This window comes from Gambusia affinis, linkage group LG04 (genome assembly GCF_019740435.1).
Source record: "Gambusia affinis linkage group LG04, SWU_Gaff_1.0, whole genome shotgun sequence".
Taxonomy (NCBI): domain Eukaryota; kingdom Metazoa; phylum Chordata; class Actinopteri; order Cyprinodontiformes; family Poeciliidae; genus Gambusia; species Gambusia affinis.
The window spans coordinates 16283076-16301021 of NC_057871.1; the positions used below are offsets into that span (position 1 = coordinate 16283076).

Genomic DNA, 17946 nt, shown 5'->3' on the forward strand with positions numbered 1-17946 from the left:
ATTCAATACAATCACAGGGATATATTCCAGTGATATAGTTCAATGTGTTTATGCTAATTTTGATTAAATTACCTCATAGCTGATGAAAAGTAGAAATTCTGTTTCTCAGAATTTTATAAAAGGCCAATAAAAAAAAGGATGTTAAACTTTGTTGGATCTGCTTTTGCATGAATTACTGCACAAGTGCGGGGTGGGATGGGAACCCAGGTTGCTATGGTAACAAACTTCAGCTCGTCTGCATTGCTGGGTCTGGTGACTCCACCGTTTGACAATACGTTCAGTCACAGTAACACTATTGACATTGATCCAAAGACCAAATACTGCTGGAATATAAAATGAATTCAGTTTATTTAAATAGCACCAATTGACAACATGTTGCCTCAAGGAACTTTACATAAACAAAATACTTTTAAGTGCTTGTGATTTTAAGTATTTGTGAATCCAAGTTGTTTATTGAAATCAATTTGGAATAAGGCTGTAACACAAAATATGGAGTACTCTGGATGCACTGCATTCGAGTTTCACTTTTTGAATTGTATTACTGAAATAAATTCTCTTTTGTTTAGATAAATATATGTGTTGATTTAAGACTAATGAACAACCTTGATCCATTATAATTCGTGATGTTTCATTGGAAACAGAAGATTAACTTTGACGTGATGTTACAGAGTTGCTTTGTTGGTTTATCATCTCCTAAAAAATATATATTTAGCTTAAGCATCTGATTCTCTTTCCCATTAAATTTCTTTCTTAAATCTGTTCAGTTTAACCTTAATGTTCATTGCAGAGTACAGCAAAGACATCAGGAATTAATTAACTTTATTTAAACAAGTAAAAAAAGGACAAACAAGTTAATGAACAGTAGAATTAACTTAAAATGATCAACACAAAACAAACTTGCTGGTAAAGGCTAAAAACATAAACATGACAGTAATCTTAGAAAAATGGAACTAGAAAGTGCAACAGCTTTGTTTCACAAAGTTGAACATTCCTGCAACTTCAGACAATATAAAAAAAGTGAAGTTATAAAAAGGTCTGAGGCGCAGAGAGGATGCAGCAGGTTGGTGCTGCTGGAGTAAAACAGTCCAGTCAGACGGGTCCGTCAGCTCTGCCGGCCCTTCGTCCACCCAGCAGCCATCCCCTCTCGGAGCTGCGGCAGCTCAAAAACCAGGAACCTGGACCGATGCGGATTTCTCCGCTCGCCCCCGAAGAACATTCGGAAACTCTTGCAGCGGCTTTCGGACGACTGTGAAGCTCAAGGGACCTCTGGGGTCTTCAGTCGTTGACCGCCAGCCCAAAGAGCCTCAGCAGCTCCTTGTTCTCCGGGTCAATGAGGTCAGCCGGCTTCTCGCCGCAATCGTTCTCCAGCTCGGGGTCGGCGCCCAGAGACAGCAGGTAGCTGAAGGGAAACCAGACACAGTCCAGGTCAGTGAAGGTGAGGGGTCTGCACAGCGGAAAGCCCCGTCTGAGTCTCTGTTTGTAGTGCAAATATCTTAGAATCTGACAAGTAACTTTTCAGCAAGAAATAAGGGCTTGTTTCAAATCAACAATTCCTTGATATTGATGAAAAAGAACTAGTTTCACTGGCAGATTATTTTTGCATAATTTTTACTTAAAAAAAAAAAAAGATTTTAAGAAACTACTGACTTAAAACAAGCTCCTATATGAAAAGTTACTTGAAAGTCAGTTTTGGCTTATTTCAAGTGTGCAAAGATCTAAACTAGAAACTACACCAAAAGTACTTGGTAAGATTTTGTGTTTTTGCAGCACAGCTCACAAGAGAATCCATGCACTGATGGCAAACATAACTTTAATGAGGGCTGTCGTGGACAATTTATCTGAAATATATTGTGAATTCATTCCATATTCAGTAGCACTATTGCGCAGCACTGACTAGTTATGACATGAGACCCAGAACTCCCTACTCGTTAAGGACCCCCTGATAAATTGCTGCAGAGACTCTAAATGAACCGGTGTGGATGCTCACCATGCGATGTGTGGGAAGCCGTCGCTGCATGCCATGTGCAGCGGGGTCCACCCCTCCTCGTCTCTCTGGTGGATGTCTGCCCCATAGTGCACCAGCAGCTGCACACACTCCAGATTCCCCGTCAGGACTGCCTCATGGATGGCTGCCATTCCTTTTGAGAAAGAGATCTCGTTTAGTAATTCGAATTATCCCTGATTTCAAAGCTCACAATCCTGAAAAGGCCCCTCACCAGAGTGGTAAATGGTGTCCAGTTTGACCCTGCTGGCCCTGATGAAACGGCCGATCCTCTCCAGCTCGCCGTGCCGGACATAGTCCTGGAAAACGACGTCGTTGGAGAAGTGGACGCTCCGGACCGGCTTCAGGGAGGCTGCACTCTTGCAGGCGACTGGAAGGTTGCAGCGCTGGCTGTAAGCTTTGATTCCCAGGGTCTGGGACACGGGGCATCCATAATACTTCATCCTGGAGTCTTGTTGCAGAAGAACTTGCAAAAACTTTAAGTCCCTTTAGGGTGTGTGTCTCTCTCTCTTGGATCAACTGCTCCTCTGAGGGTGCAGCTTCCTCGCTGTGGCTCTTTTATTCTCCTTGCTGGCCTATTTTAAGATCAGCCGCAAGATTTGGAAGATGAGTGGGCTCAAGCCAGTTCCCTCCCTCTGACCAGTCATAAGCCTCTTCAGACAGCTTACATCAACACACATAACAGCCAGTAACCTCCTGGACCCGTGTCAACTTCACATTTCTTGATGTGGTCCACTTAAATATATCAGTGACATCCCTTCAGCTGACAGGAAGGTAGGAGGCTGGAAGTTTCTAGTAAACACCAGGCAGGATCAGGTGAGGTGAGGTCCCCATGAGGGGCTGTTGATGGTGAAGTGTACTGATAAACAGGTTTGATTACTGTTATAGGGTGTGACACAGCAGCTGATGACAATTTCTAGATTGTTTTGCATCATCCTGCTGTTTACTTGTTGGGATTCAGCTTTGAATAAGAGTTAAAGTATTTCAGGAGATGAATTATATAAAGATTAAAGTTTCAATTACCTCTTTTAATTTGGTGAAACACTGGACTTTCCATTATTGACCAACATAATGCTGATTAAGGGTTATGGAGGCTTGTATGTGGGTCCCTTGTCATTGCATACAGGCCCAATACTGTTCCATCTGAAAGTGAGACTCACATACAAGTCCAGTGACAAGATAGGTTTAAGTGGAAGGAAAAAGTGTGGTTGAAGTTAATATCCTGGGTTAGCCTTAGCCCTGACAGGCTTGGGAAGCAAATCCCAGTCAAAATTAATAAGAAATTCATAAACTGCAGCCTTCAAACGCCACCAGCAGACATGTTCCTTGAGACTATTATTTTTAATTCTGGGAGCTTTGTGCTGCCATCTAATTCTCAGAACAAAATCTAACTATGCCAAATTTTGCGTCCAAAGTTTCTTGATACATCTGCATACTTAATTTAGCATCTGCTTGACCAAAGCTTTTTTTTTTTAAAAACAACCTTGTTTCGGGCGTAGTTAAATTTTTGCCTAAATCTGAGATGTCAGAATTGTTTTATTTGGACCAAGGAGTAAAATACCAGATGGTTCAGTGGTCCAAAGTCCTTGTTTTAGATTAAAGTTAATTTTATTTGGAAATGAAGGTTCCAGAGCGAAGGAAGAATGGTGGGAGTAACAGGTTTCCTGGAAGTCAAGTTTGAAGTTTCACAGTAATTTAAGAAGCCACATCATCTGGTGTTGACACCATGAGTTTTATCAAGGCCAGAACCAGAGCAGCCAACTACAAGAGTATTTTAATGTTTTCCCTGACATTAATACCTCATTTACATTATGACATAACTCCAGTGGATTAGCAAACTAAACTGAATCTAATATATGGGACATATATTAGAATAGAAAGGATAAAGGATAGAATTCTTTATTATGTTCATTGATCTAATGAAATTTAATTTTAGCCTCAGCCTTGAGAAGCAAATCCCAGTTAAAATGTGGGATTGTACAAGAGATGGAGAAGTATGCCCATTTCTTGTACCTCTCTTTTCTACCAATTCTTCCTTCTACTCAATTTTTCAATATATTTGGATAGAGCTCTCTCACCAGCTTGACCTTTTGAAGGATTTCAATTACGATCTTCTGGAGAAGTGTCAAGTTAGTCTTACTATAGTCCTAGCCAGAACATTAGGAATAGTTTCACTATTTTATATGAAAACCTAATTGAAAATTGACTTTAGTGTGTGCAATATTAATGTATAATAGCCCTGAAGATTTACAGCTACTTAAGGTAAAAAAACCAAAAAGACTTAACTAGATGTTAGTTAAGTTACCAAATCTCAAATGAATTAACTCTTTATATGTGCATTTTAGAATCAGAACTACATGCAGTGTCATTTCATAACTTTAGTGCAAAAACACAAATCCACACACATTTCCATTTTTCTTTTTTTATTGGCCACCATTTCACATTTTCCACATTAATTTGAATATGATGGAATGGATTGTTAGTCCCCACCCCCTTCCCAACCCTGGTTGACAAACACACCCGTTCCCCACTCTACTCAACCCCCTTTGATGCCCAAACAGACATGTTTACATTCTCTCAGACAAGCAGACGTTCTCCACACGTCACCATGGCAACTATGGGTGCCGAGTAGATCCAAAGGAGAAGCAGGAGAATGCAGTGTGGGTAAGGGGCGGGGCTGTGCACCTCTTCCCTCCCCACTTCAGATACAAGCTGACAATCAGACTAAACTGCGCCAATCTGTCTGCTTCAGTAACCACAGTGAATCTCCAATTAGGCGCGAATGCAGTGCGACCCATCAGAACCGGCTCTGGTCACCCTGCAGGTCTGAGAGGGTGAGTAAGGGCCACCTCGGCCCCAACAGGGCCAACCGCCCGGCAACAGTTGGGCATGATGGTACAATAAGAATAAGTCCTAAATTAAAAAAAATAAAAATACAAATACTCCCGATGTGAATGCAATTAAATAAGAGATTTCACTCAAACGTTAACTGTTCCTGTTAGGCAAAAATAAGTCAGTAGATATGCTGACATGAGGAGAAAGAACTGAAATATGTGGGAATGAAGAAATGGCACCCAACCCCCTGTTGGAAGATAGAAAATGACTGGTCTCGGCTACAGATGTGAGGGGGGAGGGGTCCTCTGTGTGCTACACTGAGTTTACTTAAAAAAAATAGATATATAAAAAAAAAATAAAAAATGAAGGATGGCCCCTTGTCCCCTGAGACAGTCCTTACAAAACCCAATGGTCCTCTGGATTTCTTTAAGAGGGAGAACACTGGCAGCCCCCAAGCTTTCAGCTTGCAGATCATTTCATTCAGCTCAAACCAACACTGAACAACGGATTTTGTCATTTTATAGATGGGAGTCATAAACTTGTTAGCATTTCAAAAACTGGGCATCAGTGCCATTTTTTGTTCTTAAATCATTTGGTCAAAAATATACAAGGCTGTGATGAGGAGCCTCGTGTACAAGGCATTGGGGTCACTGTCCCAAGAATCCCGCAGGAGGAGCGAGACCAGTCTGGGCAGAACGTGCCAAATTAAAGATTTAGATTGTGAACACCAAAAAAAACTGCCGAACCAGCCTTGGATGGTCAGACTGGTGGGTTCTCAGGCTAGCCTTACTGAAGGACAGTTTAAGGTGGACTGTTAATGTTCACAGGACAGGGAAGGTCCACGAGGAAGCAAAGGTGGTGGTGACTGGTTGGAAAGGTTGGGGTAGGTCTCCTCTCGCCCTCTCTCTCTCTCTCTCTCTCTCTTCCTGCAGCTCTTACAACTCGTCGTGTCCTTCATCGTCGCCACCATCTTCGCCATCCGAATCATCCGCATCTTCCAAGTCCTGAGTGTGAACAACAGTCGTCAAAACACTGGCAACTTTATGCAAACACGTGCCTGTTTAAATATAGTGGCTGCCTTAAGTGAGGTTTCAAACCCCCGTAGAGCAACTTCAAAAGGAATTTAGAGGAAATTTGACTTTTATTCATTCCTGCACTACAGCATTTTGAGGTAATAAAGCCATCCTTTACAGATCCTGAAAACTGCATAATGTTTGTACAATAAAATGGTCTAAATGTTTAAGGTAATACAAGCTAAACAATGATTAGGCATTTGTGGGGAAGTGACTAAAGTGAAAAGAAATTGCAGAATTCCAAAACATTTATTGTAAAACCCCCCCAGTTCAAGCTGAACGAGGCACGTGCAGCTCCATCAGGAGGCTCAGGTCTCCACAGAAAGCCCAGCAACAGCTGACCGGACAGCTGCAATTCGACCTCTGAGAAGAGGGCCTGGGCTCATTGTGAGACGGGCAGGTGTTAATACAGAGGAACACCCCACCCACCAACCGTCCAAATGTTTATGCGACTGTCCCACTGTGGCACGGAGGAAACTTTAGAGTCGAGTTAATCAGTCTGCATCTCTCATCGCAAGGTTGCAGATTTCTAAAGCAGGGGGGGGGGTCAAACTCCAGTCCTCAAGGGACGTTGTCCTGCAACTTTTAGATGTGCCTCTGTTGCACCACGACTGAATGGAATAATTAGGTCATTAGCAAGGGTCCGGAGAACCTATCCACACAAGGAGGAGGTAATTAAGTCATTTCATTCCAATGTTTTGTACCTGTGGCGCATCTAAAAACTGCAGCCATTGAGGACTGGAGTTTGACACCTGTGTTCTAATTTTCTGTCTTTGTGGTTCTTTAACTCCCACCTGATACTGCAGATATGTGAAAAAAAATATATATATATATGGTTTAAACTAATGCAGACAATCTACATTTATACACATTCATTGTCTGTATGAAAAGATATTTCAAAGTGAAAAAACTGGGAAGACATGGATTTTTGCAAAGTTTATGCTTCGGCCTTCCCTTATTTAACCATTTAACATGAAACTTTAAAGCCAAAAACTTAAAATGTCAATTAAGTGACTATAGCTAGAGGCTAAACTGTCCACCTCAATCTATTTAGTTAAGTGCAAAAACAAAGGGTAGTTTTTGTTTTTAAATAAAAAGGTTGAAAGTTTTCCATCAACTATTTCTCATGAAGCTGCAACCCTGAAGCTCAGGATGTGCTTTAGTGAGCTCACATCTGTATCGACGTCATCATCTCCTGCAGGAGCGCCTCCATCTTTACCACCGCTCTCCAAGAACTTTGTGAAGCCCTCCAGCGTTCTCTCTCCATTATAATCAATCACCTGTTGACCACAAGTAGTAAAAGCACATTAATCAAGTCAGAGACTAACATGGTTTCATGTTTCCAGTAAATTGGAAACATGAAACCATGTGGCTAAAAGTTTAAAATTTTATTATGTTTGGCTAGATGTTCATCATACAACTGAAAATCATACATCAATGTGTTTTATAGAACCTTCCTTAGATTTCAGATATTCTAAAAGGAGACAGTTGCACTACAACATGAGGGCTCCCAGCCTTGGCCGTCAGGCTCACTGTGCAGGAAGCTGCAGAGGTTTCCCCATCGTTTACGCCAGATTTTATAAGTGAGTAAATAAACGGCTTCAGCAGAAACTCAACATGCTGAGGTTCTACAGGTGCATCGCAAATTAAACATTTAAAGCAAATTTATGTCTGTAACATACTGTCAGCGTATGGTACAGTATAGTTTGGCTTTTTTTCTCTTCCACTTAACTTTCCATGTTTCATTGCAGCACAGCCTTTTGTCTTTAGTAATGGCATTTTGGTCCATGTGGATTTAACCACCAGCAGTTTCATCAATGACTGCATGTTCTACCATTCTGCCAATAATCTGCATTGGGTTTTAAGTACCATTCACTTTAACGGAATTGATTGTATTGTAACTTGTTGATGCAATGGGAATGACTCATTTGAGTTGAGCGTTAATGCTGCAAGTTAACATCTAAAACATGCAAACAGTGAACCAGGATTAGGGAGTACTGCAGTAGAATAAAAATTGGTACTAATATTTTAAAAAGTAATAATTTGTGCTGGTAGAAGCAAACTTTGTTCTAGTCTGATTTCACGCAAGTTATGGAAGGATTACCTCGCGACCCTCTCCTGCAGGGAAGAACTTTAGCGTAGGGAAGCTGTGGACTTTGACCTCTTCGATCTCGTTGGCCGTGGAGTCCATCTTGGCCACGATGATGTCACTGCTGTCCTTGTACTTCTCTCCCAGCTGCTCCCAGATGGGAGCCAGCTGTTTGCAGTGCCCACACCAAGGAGCATCTGGAACGCAGCGCCATGTCACTTTTAATACTACTGCAGTATTGAATGTAACAGATTAAGAGAAACCCCAAAGTATACACTTTCTACACTTTCTCCATGTTGATTTAGGTTTTAAATATGCTGTAAAGTGCAAACCTCAACTACACTGTGACTGCCAGAAATGTTCCACCTGTCCACCACCAGTCAGAAAACGTAAGCTTTTCCCCCAGCTGTTCCTCACTGACCATCAGCTGCGTTTCAGCCAGACGTGGAAAACAATCCCAAAAATAAAACTGGGATGGGTATAAAATAATCCTGCCGCTATATTTATCTTTGCAGCATTAGAACCTGGCAACAAATTAATTGGCAGGAAGTGGAGCTGACGGGGCACGAAGAGCACCTGAAGTCAACTCTTAGATATTTGAGATAAGGCTTACAAAGAATTAAAGTTTCAGACTGAAGTTGAATGTCTGATCATTTGCCTTTGAGGAATTAAGTTTTAGTAATAATAAAAACATAAAAGGCTAAAAAAAAAAAGGCAAACAAGCAAAATGATTTCTTACAGAATTCAACAAAGACGTTCTTAGTAGGGTTGAATGCAACCTCCTCGAAGTTTTTGCCCACCAGGACCTTGACGGGGGTCTTGTCCCAGTCTTCAGGGATGTCCTGGCTCATGAGGTGGGCCTGCAAAACGGTTAAGGAAAGTAAAATAGACAGCAGTTAGTTTTGGTTGCATTTTGGCACAAACTAGACTACAACAAAAATAAGACACGACCTCTTAATAGAAGTGGTGGCTGAAATTGTTCACAGTATGCTACATATTTATAACAGTTAAAACGAGCCTTTAAATGGTAAACTATTTATAGCCACCGCTGCTGCTATAAGCAGCCTCTCAGGGCTTCACCTTTAGTTTGCCCTCAATGAACATTGTGCAGAACCCTATGATGCTCTCTGCCGTGATGTCGCTGTTCTCAGGCTTGTACTTGGTCATCTCGTCCTCCAGTGTGATGAGGCGGATGGCGGGGCAGTCCTCTTTCTTCAGGCCGAAGAACTCCAGGATGCGCTGGTTGTCGTCGATGTCGCTGTCGATGAAGATGAACAGGATCTGGACACAGAGTCAGGAGATAAACGCCTGACTTTTTCATGGAAAATTTACAATAGTTTAATATTTGTTTTAAAAGGTTCAAGTAATGAAAAGTTATTTCATTATGGTTACCTGTGAGGTTAGATAAATGCAAGTCCTCATAAAGAGGCTGCCATTTTTATACAATTCTAGATCACCTGGCAACAAGACAAGGCTGTTGCATCATTTGCCTGTTTAAGAGCCACACAACTCAAGATACAATTAAAGCCAAGCCTAATAAAGATTTAAACAGCAACTGTCATTTAACTTAACATTAAATACATCCATCACCCCGGCTTCAGGCATATATTGTTTTTGCAGTAAAACAAAGAAATTTTATCATCAGCTACAGTAGACCTGCTTTGAGTAAATTTGCTGCACAGGTAAAGCAGATGGACAAAACTCCCTCTGACAGCATCTGCTAACCTTCAGTTTATGGTTTTGTTAACCAAATTGCTCAGCAGCACTAGATTACTGCTGGATGCAGGCTTACAGTGCATTTCTCCAAGTAAATGTCCAAGAAGCAACTAAATGCGTCTTCTCAGCTAGAATGAAAAGAAAACCTGAATGCATTTAAGGTTTTTAAATTTAGGATTTGAATTTTAAAAAGACACTGAAGATTAAAAACCAGGTATTGCGATTTATTAAATATTCAAAATAAATCTGTTGCTTTATGTAAACAGTTCAACACTGTTGATTCCGTAACTTTCAGTAACTTCATTTGGTTGTCCTGAGGGTTGACCTACCTGACCCTTGAATCCCTCAGCAGCTTTCTTAAAGTGGTCCATTTTGTCCTGGAAGTCAGAAGCAGCTTTGGGCAGGAACATGAGGATGTGGGACTTTATGTCTCCGCCAAAGATTTTTGGGGCGGTCTGCAATAGGGAAAGATGACCGCATTAATACATTATAAGTGTATCAATAGTATGAAGGAAGAACTGTCTTGGTTTAATTTTACCTGCTCTGTGAACTCAATGACCAACGGCAGCTGGTTGGCCTTAACAAAAGCCAAGAGCTTCTCCTTCGTCAGCTCTCCATCAAAGGTATTGCGACCTTCATCGAACTATCAAGAAAACATGGAAGCACTTAGACGCAAATATTAACCACCTGGTGTGCCAGATAATCTGCCTGTGAACCAGCAAACTGCTCTAAAATCATCCAACTCTCTGCAGACCAAACAGGCCGTTTGCTGGGTATCAAGAATAGCAGCTGTAGCTCTCTGCCAAGTAGCTTTTGCTGGCACACAATAGCAGAGGATAACCTTCTAAGCACTGAAACCTAAAACCAAATCCCAGTTGCAATAAACGAGCTAAAATTCACCGGCTGTTTATTGAGCTGATCCCCTATTTTAGGAGGGTTCATCAACTGCAACCTTCAGATTAAAGTAAATTTACCAGAATGAAACTCTGGCCGCTCAGCAGCGGCAGAAAGTGAAAGCACCAGTACAAGTCCTAACATGAGAAATCATCGTCAGTACTATAATCGAAAGTTAAGCCATAATCAAAATAAAGACTTGAAATATTTCACGGTGTAATCTTTACTACACATTTTACTTTCTGAATTAAAAGTTGTCACATTTTTTAAAATTTGAGACACACCTGTAGAGTGCAGCTCAATTTCTTAAATGCACTTTGTCACAGCCTTTTATTCAAATTATGATCAACCAGAGCTCACCATAAAATGTCCTGGTTGGCGTGGACATTGTAATGCTAAACTTGGGTATCTTTTTATAACATTGAAAACTTGTGTGCTCTGCAAGATATTTTATAGACCAAATGAAAAGTAAAGAATAGAATCATGAGCTGCAGTCCCCAAAAAGCTTAAGACAAAAAGGCTTTTTTAACAGCAATTGTGGAAAATGGATATTTGATTACTTTGTTTCCGTAACTGAACCTTTGTACTTTGACCCAAACCGACAAATTACAATCTCACACAAGTTGATTGTTCTGCTGATAAAAGGACTTTAAGGCCCAGCATATCAGAACAAATGCACTATGTGCAGTGTACAGCTAAGCTAAAATTAAAGAAAAGGGAGAACGTCATGCAAAAGAGAGGAAGGAAACTATTCACTGATTTTCTGGATTACCAGCATCTCATCCCCACCAAAAAGTGTACGAGCTTTTTTTTTTAAATTTCCCTCAAATCTCTGGATGGCTTCATGGTCTTAAAGATTTACGTTTGTCATCTTAAAAACAGGAGCCTATTTTAACATGGCAAGTCGATCGCTTTATACCTACAACACTAAAACATAAAACTCAGACTGGGATGGTTTAATAATTAGTGATCATTAAACCAATTTAAGGTTTAATGACTAGAACCAACTCCAAAATAACAAAACTTTGATAAAAGAATATGGCATTTAAGTCAATAAATTCATTAGTCAATGGAGAGTGGTGCTTGGAAAGGCAGACCATTCCTTAATACAGCAAATAGCTCAATGCCACCAAGTCATTCATTAGTTGGGTTAAGCAACATAACCCAACATCCAAGACGGTGAATGACCTCAGAGGAACTAGGATTAGCAACAGATATTTGACACTCCATCTGCAGCATCAAATTCCTGAAGGTCTAGATCAAACACCAGCAGGGCGTCTTCAGTGGCTAGATCACCATTTCACATGCCTCTATTACATAACCAGGAAAAAAAAAAAAAAAAAGTTAACCTACATTCAGTAGACCCCGACTCGACCTGAAACACTTGGGCGTCTTAGACATTTTGTAAAAGGTTTAATGCACCACTCAATTTTTAAACCTCTCCAAGTAGAAGGTCACCTTTTTGAAGAGGATGACGCCATCTTTGGACACCTCAAACTTTGAGTAAATTTCATCACTGGAGGTCATGGCGAAGGGAACATCATCCATGGCTTCAGCTGCTTTTTCCAAGGCTTTGGCGTCAGCAGACTCGGCGTCCTGTAAACAAAGAAAACAGTAGCATTCAGCAAGTTTTGTACAAGTTTTAAAGACAGAGGCTTAACCTGTATTACAGCCCTTATGAGTGGCTTAAAAGGAAGATTGAGCCAAATATTTCTGTTCGGGAGATCCACCTTAAAGAATCCAATGACTGCCACCTCATTGTCAGCAATCAGGGACTCTGCTGCAGTGACCTCAGTCAGGGTGGCAACAGCAGGCCCTGTGCGCTTCTTCAGCCAGTTGACGATGTCATCTGCCTGCCTGCCAGCTGCCGAAAAATAAAGAGATCAATAAGCGTGTAAGAAGCTGGCTCAGACATGCAGTGAATCTAAAATGATAGCGCCTAAATGAAGCAGAGTTTCTAATGTGGGTAAACTGAAAGATGGAACCATCTGAGTGCTTGTGAGAATGCTTCAGTGGCTTTGACAGTGAAAACAAACCGCAGAAACTTCTGTAATTTTTAGCAAAAACTTCAAAGTGCTTCAAGAGGAAGTGAAGTTTGTTTTCAACCTAAAATTTAAATGAACCTTCATTTTATGTTTAAATTAGTTAAAAATGGGGCTGATTGTTTATGAAAATTGTTTTCACCCCAAACTGTTCAGTGTTTTGAGGAGGGGAAAAAAAAGAAAGAAAGATAGAAAAAAAAAAGTGGGGCAAGGAATTTATAAAAATTTTGTCTGAAATGGCACTGATGTTATTAATCTAAACTTGGATGTCTCACTGGAGAACAAAACGAATGCTGCAACAAATTAGCAATTTCTCAGATACAGTGCCTGCGGTCCTGGTTGAGCTGCATGTGGGAGGCGGTTGAGTCAAAAAAAAAAAACTAGATCCCACCCACGGTAGTCACTTCCACAAAACCACTTCCAAGCTTCCTCTCCCTCCCCTCCCTTTCCTAAAGGAGTCAGACACAAGCCGGCCGAAGAGACGACGTGAAGAAATGCACATAGGTCTGCCCCGACTCAGCTTCAGCATGAGGGGAACGTGCTTAAGCAGCCCGGCCCACCTGCACTGTGATGAAAGCTGATTGGTCGGCTTACTTTTTGATGCTATTCTGCAGGCCAAATTACCAGAGTGAACAGAGTCTGCAGGCCTGGCTTTGAACCATTCAGGATCATATTTTTAGATCATTTTAAAGCATGATACTTCTTGTTCTGGGAAGAAATACTCAAAAATCATGACATGTTCTCACTGCTGAAATTATTCAAGTAGCGATCAAGATAAATTACCATAAAATCTGCAAGCAGTTAAGATCCAGACAGACCATCTACAAATGCCAGGTCGATAAGGATGAGTAGGTTCCCAGTGACTGCACTGTAACTGTGTCACTCACCAGAGTACTCCTTAGGAGACTCCTTCTCTCCACCCTTGAAGAACTTGATGGTGGGGTACCCCCGAACGCCGTACTCCTGAGCTAGCTCGCTTTCTTCAGTGGCGTCCACTTTGCCAAGGCGGATTTCTGAGCCCTCGGCCTTCAGCATGCCGGCAGCCTTGGCGTACTCTGGAGCCAGGGCCTTGCAGTGGCCACACCATGGTGCATCTGTGGAGATCAATCAAGAGGATTTCATGGGTCGTTGCAGCAAAACATAAGCAGAAAGACAAAGTGGGAGTCACAGAACATCTCGATTCAGGAGAATTCAACTGTAGGGAGTAGTACAGCAGAGAAAGATAAAAGTAGCTAAACAGAGTTTTGATTTAAAAACAAAATAAAATGTACACACGCTGCATAAGTAAATAAACTTTGATGCATTGTCTTGCTGACATACATTTAGGGAAAGGTTTTTGTGAGTACTAGAGCTGACAGAAGGAATTTCTGTTGCTTTTGAGGAATGAAGGGCAACGCTTCATCTCGGATGCATATGGATGTCCGACGAGTACCATTTTAAAATGTTTAAGTGGCAAGAACGTTAACCGACTAAAGAAAATGTGTTTTTCAACAGAAAACCTAGTTTGTCTAATTTTTCTATGCAATATTTATTTGCACAGATCGCTACATGATAATGATACAATGTATGAGGTCTTTCCCTTACATGGTTATTTTATCTGAAGTTTTTGACTCAAGGAAAAGCATTCAATTTGCTAAATGTCAGATGTCTTTTCCTGATGAGATTCTTCGTAACAAAAACCAAGCAGAAATTATGCATTAGGTAAATATCAATTCTGGTAAACTAACTTTTTGTTGTTGTTGTTTTTTAAAGGGTCAAGTTAGTTTTCACCTCACGATAATGACTTATCTATTCATATACTTGTTCAGTGCCCAAACTGTAGGAACCTTACATTTTACTGACACTTCCTCCTCTCCACCAGTGTTGTATTTTAGTTTCCACGCCGACATGCTTTTAGTGAGGCAGAAATATTTACATTTTTTTACAGTTCTTGTTGAGGAAATGTACACAACATATTTCAAACTTTCCAGTGAGAAATTACTAAAGAGCATCTACTCCATCTTAATTATGTGCTGCAGGTTAATTCAGGTCAGACTCTTACTGTAAGTGAATCTACTATTCCAGTTAATTTAAACTACATGTTTGAATTCTATTCAACAGATTATTGAAAGAAAGAGAAAAAGGATGGACAAAGAACCTCTGATGAGTTTAAAAGTATCCTTTTGAGGCCATCTTTGCACATTCCAACCAGATGGCAGTGACACGTCTAATTAAGTCGAAAGCCTTGCATCACTTGTCAGTGAGCAAAACTTCCTTGTCCGAGTCATCGTAAACGTGCACGCATACATGAACTTTTGTAAAGTACACGTCAACCTAGCTGCACACTACAGCCCGTGATCCCCGCCCAGCTGAGGACGTACGGGCAATTACTCTACTTATCACCCGGTGCTCATTGGTCGGTGTCGGCCCACGGCCCCGTTTGACTGGTCCACACTGCTGTCACACAATCCACGGAGTAGGTCCCAACAATCTGACAAAAGTGTAGCGGGATGGGCCCGGATGGCCCGTCAAGATTTGGTGTAAGCATTCAAGAACTGATGTGGTTCTCACTTATTTAACTGGTGTGTTTATGATCCATAAAGGGGTTACGAAATCTGAAAGCACTTGTGCGAAGCCACAGCTGGCAATCGAAACTTACAGCTCTTTTCTCATTAACTCAAGGCGTTAATAATAAAGAGGCAGTCAACCAGGATATCCCAGGGACAAAGTTTATCTCAACAACGGTTCATTACTAAAATAATTCAGCAGTTCATTTTACCTACTAAGAAAAAATGCTAACGTTTTTGGTATATCTGGTGCTAGCTTGTCAGATTGAACCAGAGCGTCTGCAAAATAAAGAGCGCATACCAGCTGAAATGCAATGTCTAGCTTTTCCCCCTAAAAAGTTTAAATGGCAGTTAGCCAAGTAAGCTAACTGATGCAGAATTTATTAAAACATATGCGCCTTGTGTGTTAGCGGTCCCCACCTGCAACCTAAAAGCTGGAAGTTTAACGCTAACATTAACAGCGAAAAGTGCAGCTGGTGTCGGCTAGCAGCCTGGAATACTTACAGAACTCAACCAAGAGGTTGGGATGAGCCAGGAGAGCCTCGTCGAAGTTACTTTTCTTCAGCACCAAGACATCTTCTTCTTCTGCGATTTCAGCCCTGCTGGCAACGGCCAGTGTACACAACAGCCAAAACTTAAACATAGTTACCGTCGAGTTTTCTTCTTGAATACAGAGACGAGAGCTGCAGACGCAATTGGTTACGAGTTAGTAGATAAATTCGTATCAGTTTGTGAGTTTTTGTTTTCTTGTTTAGGTTTGGGAGAGCAGCTGGTATTTTTGTGTCTACCGCTACTAACGTGGCAGTGCACGCAGAAAACCGGAGGGGTCAACTGCAGTGCGCATGCGCATTTATGGGGCTGAAAGCAGTTCGTGTTGAAATGTGACTGGACCACAGCAGGCTGCACCTGGAAGTGAAAAGTAGACTCCACGAAACACTGCAGCCGAGAAGAAAACACAGCCGCTGTGAGCACGTGATGATGCTTCATCAAAACATTCACCGTATTTAATTATTATTTAAACAAAATACTTAAATAGTTCGCATTTTTTGCTATATTTTACAGCTTGCAAATAAAAGATAAATAAAATAAAAATACGACAAGTCCCGATCTACCACGAAGTTTCTAAAATTTTTCTTTTCAGTCAGGGTTTCTTTCCCTTAAAAAATAAATTAAATACTTTTTAGGGTGTTTTTTTCAGATTCGTTCGATCATTTGTTCCTGATCTTGTCCAGATTTATGTATTTTTTTTAGGTCAAATTTACAAGTAAGGGATGGTCTAATTACAGATGCATTTCACTATATCATATTATATTATATTATATTATCAAAAAGTTTAATTCTATTTAATTAGGGAAACTTATAAATATACATTTATAAGCTATTATTATTATTATTATTATTATTATTATTATTATTATTATTATTATTATTATTATTATTATTATTATTATTATTATTAATAAATTTAATTGTAAGGTGGGATGGATTTTTTTTGTAGATTCTGTCTCTCAAAGTTGAGGTGAACTCGTGAAAAAAATTGCAGACCTCTTCAACTTTTGTAAGTTGGAAATACTTATTATTTGCTACAGATGAATTTCAACATCTTTTATTAAAACATGAGCAGTGTGATGTACATTTAGATTCAGTCCACCTTAAATTAGATCTTAACCAATTGACATAGAAGTCATATACTGAGTAAACAAAGTTCATCTGTGTGTAACTTAATCTCAGTAAATATATTTTTTCAAGGTGGTGCAAAGCTGCTAGAGGAATACTTTAAAGACTCGCCCCATAGTTGCAATACAATATAGTTCTGATATATATTGACTTAAGTATTAAATTAACTGGTTCAGGACACAAACACAGACACGAAAGGATCACTTTTATTTTTTTTTATCAAATGGTTAACATATAGCCAAGGTAAAATACAAGAGAATCTAACATCACAAAGAAAAGCTATTGTGAAATTAGGGCAGTACATTTGCACTGTGCTCACATTTAATTTATGCAATAAGAGTATTTACACTATTTCCTAATTCTGGGATTTTAAAAGGTTTTGATTTTTGTGCAGAAGACTTAAAAATGTTGCTAAGTGTTCACAGAAAACTCTTTCAATAATTCATAATATCAAGGAACGCATACGTTACCCCGGAAAATTTACACAGATGATAAATTTTTGTAAAATCCAAACTAATAACAGACTAAACCTACACTTCTAATTGCCGTTGGAAGTGACAACTGATAAATAGTCGAGAGGAAAGTTTAAAGACGTTTGCCGCAGAGTTCAAAGAAACAGTGCATTTGTGTGCAGCGTAACAGAGGAGTGACTATAGCGGAAAATTTTGAAGTTGTTCAGCCGGTAATGTTACAGATTAGATCCAGAAATACATCTACAGGAAACCTGTATGAAAACAAGCATTTCTTGTAATAGGTGAGGCTATACAGTCACTATAAAGAGCAACAGCTAAACAGTGGGATGAATGCACACAGATACATTCAGTCAATTTCATTTTCTAAAGTTAAAGAAGCTTGTGAAAGTGTAACATTTTGTGAGTTGCCAGTTTAAACAAGGTATTTGTCCAGATACCAAGCCAGTGACAAGTTACAGCTCCTTGCCAATTTTGGGCTGTTAGTGATACATTTTAACCTTTTGCTAACAGAACAAGCAACTTTAGTGCATCTTCAAAACAAGAATTAGGTACAGAAGTCAAAATTATACATAAACTCCAATTCATACACTGCATTAATA

General features: G+C 40.1%; 2 protein-coding genes across 2 annotated transcripts; both read right to left on the reverse strand.

The window, feature by feature from the left end:
* Window positions 1-2829, reverse strand: ppp1r27b (protein phosphatase 1, regulatory subunit 27b). The gene is made up of 3 exons (XM_044113274.1): window positions 2217-2829; window positions 1988-2138; window positions 1-1399 (listed from the first exon to the last, which is right to left on the reverse strand). The coding sequence occupies exons 1-3, from the start codon at window positions 2443-2445 to the stop codon at window positions 1276-1278; spliced, it is 504 nt and encodes a 167-aa protein (XP_043969209.1). The 5' UTR covers window positions 2446-2829; the 3' UTR covers window positions 1-1275.
* A 1937-nt stretch (window positions 2830-4766) lies between these two features.
* On the reverse strand, window positions 4767-16049 carry p4hb (prolyl 4-hydroxylase, beta polypeptide). The gene is made up of 11 exons (XM_044113275.1): window positions 15702-16049; window positions 13539-13745; window positions 12340-12473; window positions 12068-12205; window positions 10254-10358; window positions 10045-10170; window positions 9080-9280; window positions 8739-8859; window positions 8015-8196; window positions 7083-7190; window positions 4767-5841 (listed from the first exon to the last, which is right to left on the reverse strand). The coding sequence occupies exons 1-11, from the start codon at window positions 15838-15840 to the stop codon at window positions 5773-5775; spliced, it is 1530 nt and encodes a 509-aa protein (XP_043969210.1). The 5' UTR covers window positions 15841-16049; the 3' UTR covers window positions 4767-5772.
* Window positions 16050-17946: the final 1897 nt, after the last annotated feature.